Below are 6,000 nucleotides of genomic sequence, written 5' to 3' on the forward strand. Positions count from 1 at the left end.
ACCACACAACAATATGGCATATAGGACCACACGGCAATATGGCGTATAGGACCACACAGCAAACTGGCGTATAGGACCACAAGAATATTGCGTATAGGACCACACGACAATATAGCGTATAGGATCACACAGCAAACTGGCGTATAGGACCACAGGAATATGGCGTATAGGACCACACGGCAATATGGCGTATAAGACCACAGCAATTTGGCGTATAGGACCACACAACAATATGGCGTATAGGACCACACGACAATATGGCGCATAGGACCACACGACAATATGGCGTATAGGACCACACGACAATATGGCGTATAGGACCACACAACAATATGGTGTATAGGACCACACAACAATATGGCGTATAGGACCACACGACAATATGGCGTATAGGACCACACGACAATATGGCGTATAGGACCACTCGGCAATATGGCGTATAGGACCACTCGGCAATATGGCGTATTTGACCAATGCACGAACGAAAGCTGAGAAACTAAGCAAACTGCCGAGGCTCCCTTCCAGAAAAGTCTTAGGGAAACATCACGCTTCTTAATCCTAATAATCCTCCAATGAATATAAATTTAGATTAAAAAAATTCAACTTCGCCATTTGACCACATATTACAAAGACTGCATTGCTACTTCTGTGAATGTCAACAATAATCAAGATTACAGAGAATGTAAACTGCCTCACCTAGAATTTATAACCACAATTATGGGCCGCACTACTTCCACAAAATCAACCTGCTGCCCAACGGACTTTCTGACAAGATGTTAATAGCGCCAAAATTTTGCTTTTGTAAGTCTTCTAAATTTGCATTGAAGACGTGACAGAAAATTACATTTCCTTAGTCTAGCTGAGAAAAACGTAACAGAAACAATATATAACAACAGGGCATATGTAATTAGTTTTGTTTAATTAGAGACAGTAGTGTTCCTATGGCACACTATCTTCATTGTCAGTAAGACATTATATGCAATGATGCATGTAAGTAAGTGAGCGCATTTAAATTAAATTACTATGATAGCCAGAAATAAGTTAGTTAGTTAGTTTAGTGGCCAAATGTTTACGAGCGCTTCAGCTATTTAGCTATCTCGATATATTCAACATTTAATTAATAAATTAAAATATCAATCTCTGTAGAATTGTAGCACCTTGTAACAACATGGAAACGCCGTTCAACTTATATAGACCAATTAGAATGGTAACTTCAACGCCCTTACGCACACAATTATAGAACAAAATAAAGAGAAATTTAATAGATTGTAACTTGTGCTAGAATGTAGTTTTTGTAGTTTTAGCATGAAATCTATAATTTTCCTCTGGCCAGGGGCTTTTAATATTAAACCTTCAAGAATTCGTGTAATTTTGTTGCCGGAGAGCCAGAGGTGCACTACAGCCTGGACTGCATGCCGCCTGCGGCCACGAAGTTCTCGCCTGTGATGTACGACGCGTCATCTGATGCCAGGAACGACACCAAGCCTGCCATCTCACTGGGCTCTGCCATCCTGCACATCAAATTCAATCAGTTAACGAGTGAAGTTATTACGAGTAAAAAACAATTAGTAATTATTCAAAAGAACCAGATCAAGATTACCTTACGACAAATTGATGTTAACGTTAATGAGTGAAGTTATTACGAGTATAAAACAATTAGTAATTATTCAAAACAACCAGACCAAGATCACCTCAAGTTAACGAGTGAAGTTATTACGAATAAAAGACAATTAGTAATTATTCAAAACAACCAAATCAAGATCACCTTATAACAAATTGATGTCACTTGTTTGCTTAAATCGCAAATTAACTAAAATTTCAAAACCAAAGAATAATCCACACCACAAAAATTCGCATGTCTATAGAAAACGTTCAGGAGACCAGCTCCATCGTCAGTTCATAGAATCTAGAATCACAAATTAGAAGTCACAAATGGTTCTATGCTTTCATACAATGAATCAATCAATTTTGTTTCATACAATGAAAGCACACAACGAAATTAAAAAACTAAATTTACAAATAATAGAAAGAGCACAAAAAAGCTCTCTATTCACAATTTCAAGTGGATAGGAGCTAACTGTTGAATTTCGTTCTGTGCTTTCATTGTATTAATTTGTGATTCTAGATTCTACCAACTGACGATGGAGCTGGTCTCTGGAACGTTTTCTATAAAGATGTGAATTTTTGTGGACTATTTTTGCTTTTAAATTTTTAGTTAACCTTCTAACGCTCATTATCAATGAAATCAATAAGCTTTTCGGTGCCTTCTAATTGATTCTCGACTCATTATTCATGAATTACAATTTCTCATAAATTACTACTCATTTGCAAGTTTTATATTCTAAATTGAACTCCCAGTCCCACAACTTTTTGTCATTTCGTGAACTCCCAGAACTTTTCGTCAATGAATTTCCATGCTCACAATAACTTCACTTCTATTGATAGAGAGAACAGGTAGAACACTGGAACAGGTAATTTGGAACAATTAGATACAAAAGGGTAAGAAGCAAGTGCCTCTACATACCTGCCCAGAGGTACGCTCTCCATCATCTTCTCGTACACTGCCTCATTGCCATGAAGCTGCAAGAATGAGTTGGGTTCTCAGGCATACTTATAAATTTAATATAATACTCTACTCGACTTATCATTACAGAACTGGAACGATTTAATAAGAATTCATTTTGAAAAGAGGAATTTGTTTTGCAAATCAACACATTTTATGGACTGGAGCGATTATTTGTGAGTTCATGTTGAAGGAATAAATTACTCCACTGAACCACAAATTTAAGAGCAAAATACAATCAATGCGTGTTAATATTTAAAGAGGATTTTAATATTTTTCTGTAGTATGCACTCACTGGTGAGGAAAATTTTGTCTTGACGATTCCAGGAGCAATACAGTTCGCCCTGATGTTGTCGGGTGCTAGCTGCTGGGCCACGGCCTTGCTCAGCCCCAGCAGGCATGTTTTGCTCAGGCTGTACGCACCCAATAACTGCAATAATATTTATAACTTTTACTGACTATGAAAATCATTCACAGGGACAGACGAAAATGTAACTACTAAAAAATATAACTCAGTACTCACTGCAGTGAGTGACAGAGAGCGCATTTTCTCGTTGAAGAAAACGTGAAGTCACGGACGGACGGATAGACGGACATGGCAAACACAATAGTGCATTTTTTTTCATAAATGAGAAAATACGCTAAAAAGAAAATCGTCATTAAATGAAGCAAGCTTGCAACTCTATGTCAACTCCACCAAGCAGAATGTGTGGCAGAAACTCGCTCCAGGCACATAATATTAATTTGTCCACCAAGATAATCCTTCCAACGATCGGTGATAACTGTGAATGAATTGCATGTAAGCAAATGACTAATAGTAGAGCAGTAACAATCTGACAAACTAGTAAATGGCACAAAAAAGATGTCTTGGCATCAAAAGCATGTGAAGTCACATTTCTCTTCATCTCCAAGATATCTCATCTCAGGCAGTGTGTCAGGGCTAATTTCTCATAACATTTCCTACGTTGAGGGGATGGTAGCCGCCTATGCTGGCCACGTAGATGATGGAACCCTTCTTGGCTTTCTGCATGTGTGGCGCTACGAGTTGGGTCAGCTGCCACGCGCTCTTCACATTTACATCGAAGATTTTGTCCCAAACTGGCTCGGCACACTGAAAAAAAAAACAATTATTAAGTATGCAGGAATTGAATTCAAAATACTAGTCATGATTCCTCTTGAGGTGTATATAGACCATGTTTTATCTGACTATAGATGCTTGAAGGATTTGAACTTACCGAGAGCCCAGCTAAGAGTTTTGTAACTATTAATTTTTCATGAATCAAAACTTGAAACTAATTGTAAGGTAACAACAAGTTATAAAAAGCTCAGTATTTCAACTTGGAATAACTTTCATGAAATTCTTACATCAAGAATTCCTCCCATAGCTGGGTTGACTGCAGCATTGGATACAAGGATATCAATTCCACCGTATTTAGCGACGGTCTGAAAAAATGCATCATATAATCAGCAAGAAGACAATAACAACAGCACCTTCAGAGCACATGTAAATTGCTACAGTGTCAGGTTCAATACAAACATTTTATGAGATGGTTTCCATAAGCAACTTTAAAATCTGACTTTATAATCATATTTATTTGAGCCAATCTTTCATAGAAAGCAATAAAAGATAGTTCAGTCAACAACACAATGCTGTCAGATACTATAAGTGCAAATTTGAATCTGCATCTATGTATGTGTGAAAAAAGTAGAAAACAGTGAAGTAGTAAGTGACACAAAATTTTTTTATGATTTCTTGTAAAATGATTTCATATATTTTATCTTTTTTTTTCAATGCAGATTTGATTTTTTTCTAGAATATCTTTTTAGTAGTAACTGAATGAAGAGAAATTATTAGTTACCATGGATACCATAGCATATTTTAGGCTAGAAAGCCATGGTCATCCAGTTGTCTACAATGTTTTCAAATGATAGATTGTAGTTATTTATCTACCAGAGCTCAGAATAATGCAAATAATGATAGTTGGGGAATTAATTAATAATGATAAGTCTACAACAATATATGTTGCCTAATTAAATTTTTTCAGCGAACTGTTTGAACTGTTTTTTTTATATTACAAATCTCATAATAACAAAATAAGAATGAATAAAAATGATCTCAACCTTAATCTAATTTTTTAAGTGATCACTTAGAAAAACAAATGAATAATTTTTTATATGCCCATGTTGTCGTTGTTGTAGACTTTAACGATTTGAAAATTATTTTAGTCACACAACAAGTTGCAATACATACCTCTTGCACCAGGTTTATTCTATCCTTTTCCTTAGAAACATTGCATTGCAGACCCATGATGTCAGTTAAGCCTTTCTCCTGCAGCTCCTTGACAGCTCGATCCACATTTCCAGTTCTTCGACTGCTCACCACTACCCGAGCTCCATCACTCGCCAGGCGCTCAGCAATGGCAAATCCAATGCTGTAAAAATTAGGTAAAGTTGAGAAAAGCAGACTGCTATTGAGATATCTACGATTAAACCACAGCTTCTTATTTTCAATCAAATTCCTAGCCTTGAATCAGTTTGGATTCTGCTAGTAATATATGATGCTTATTAAAGAAAAAGTTGAGCCTAGGAAAGTTCAGCTGCTCTGAGTTTGAAGTACCTACTGACTTAGTTTTTAAGGATTTATATTAAACTGATAACTCACCCTTCAGTTGATGCTGTGACAATAGCTACCTTCCCACTTAATTTATTGGTGGCTTGCGACATACTTCTGCATAAAATTTGAGAATGAAACACTGTTTTAAATGTCAAAAGCATCTTCGATATTTGTTCTATTGAAAAAATAGTAGGAAAGCTGGTGAAAAAACTTACAAATTAGAACAAGGAACCTAAAAGGAGTCATAACGTACTCATGCAAATTAAATAGAATTTTATTTAGTAAACAGGCAACACAAAGATTAAAATAATTTGTCAGAAATCCGTAATATCAGAAGATTTTGTTACCTTGCCATAAATTATATGTATTCTACTACAGCAAATGTCTTTATAAACTTGGTTAATAACAAATATTTTGGCTTTTATTTGTTCTTGCCTAAAAATTTAGGAGTTGATTCTTCAAATTGGCTAAAGCTCAAGTAAAATATTCCTAATGTAATAGGGCAAAATTAACTAGCAACCTCTCAGTTTGAGCTTGCTCAATGGAACACATGCTGGGCTGCATTTTCTCTACATTTGAACTACTGTCAAAGAGGTAAATCAGGACAGTTGTCCCACATTTCGTAGAAATGTTGTAGCAGCTAAACTAATCAAAATATTGCAAAACTGAAAATAGTGGTGTAAAGTTCATTATTTTTACTATCTATGTAGCATGAAGCAAGTTAGGAAATCATACATTTACTACCTTTACAGAATACATGAAAAAAGTGTGAAAAGGGAGATTTTGAAGGAGTACCCTCTGTTTAGGTCTGTAGCAAAAATAA

The 6,000-nt window shown here is 35.7% G+C and overlaps 1 protein-coding gene across 1 annotated transcript; it reads right to left on the reverse strand.

Moving 5' to 3' along the window:
* Window positions 1–1,086: 1,086 nt before the first annotated feature.
* LOC108670147 (dehydrogenase/reductase SDR family member 4) lies at window positions 1,087–5,403 on the reverse strand. Its single transcript, XM_018157601.2, has 7 exons — window positions 5,226–5,403; window positions 4,815–4,995; window positions 3,929–4,006; window positions 3,528–3,674; window positions 2,859–2,993; window positions 2,525–2,580; window positions 1,087–1,511 (listed from the first exon to the last, which is right to left on the reverse strand). Exons 1-7 carry the CDS (start codon window positions 5,336–5,338, stop codon window positions 1,397–1,399), a joined length of 825 nt encoding a protein of 274 aa, XP_018013090.1. The 5' UTR covers window positions 5,339–5,403; the 3' UTR covers window positions 1,087–1,396.
* Between the last annotated feature and the right edge of the window lie 597 nt (window positions 5,404–6,000).

The sequence above is a fragment of the Hyalella azteca genome, unplaced genomic scaffold (assembly GCF_000764305.2).
Source record: "Hyalella azteca isolate HAZT.00-mixed unplaced genomic scaffold, Hazt_2.0.2 contig7728, whole genome shotgun sequence".
NCBI classification, from domain to species: Eukaryota; Metazoa; Arthropoda; class Malacostraca; order Amphipoda; family Hyalellidae; genus Hyalella; species Hyalella azteca.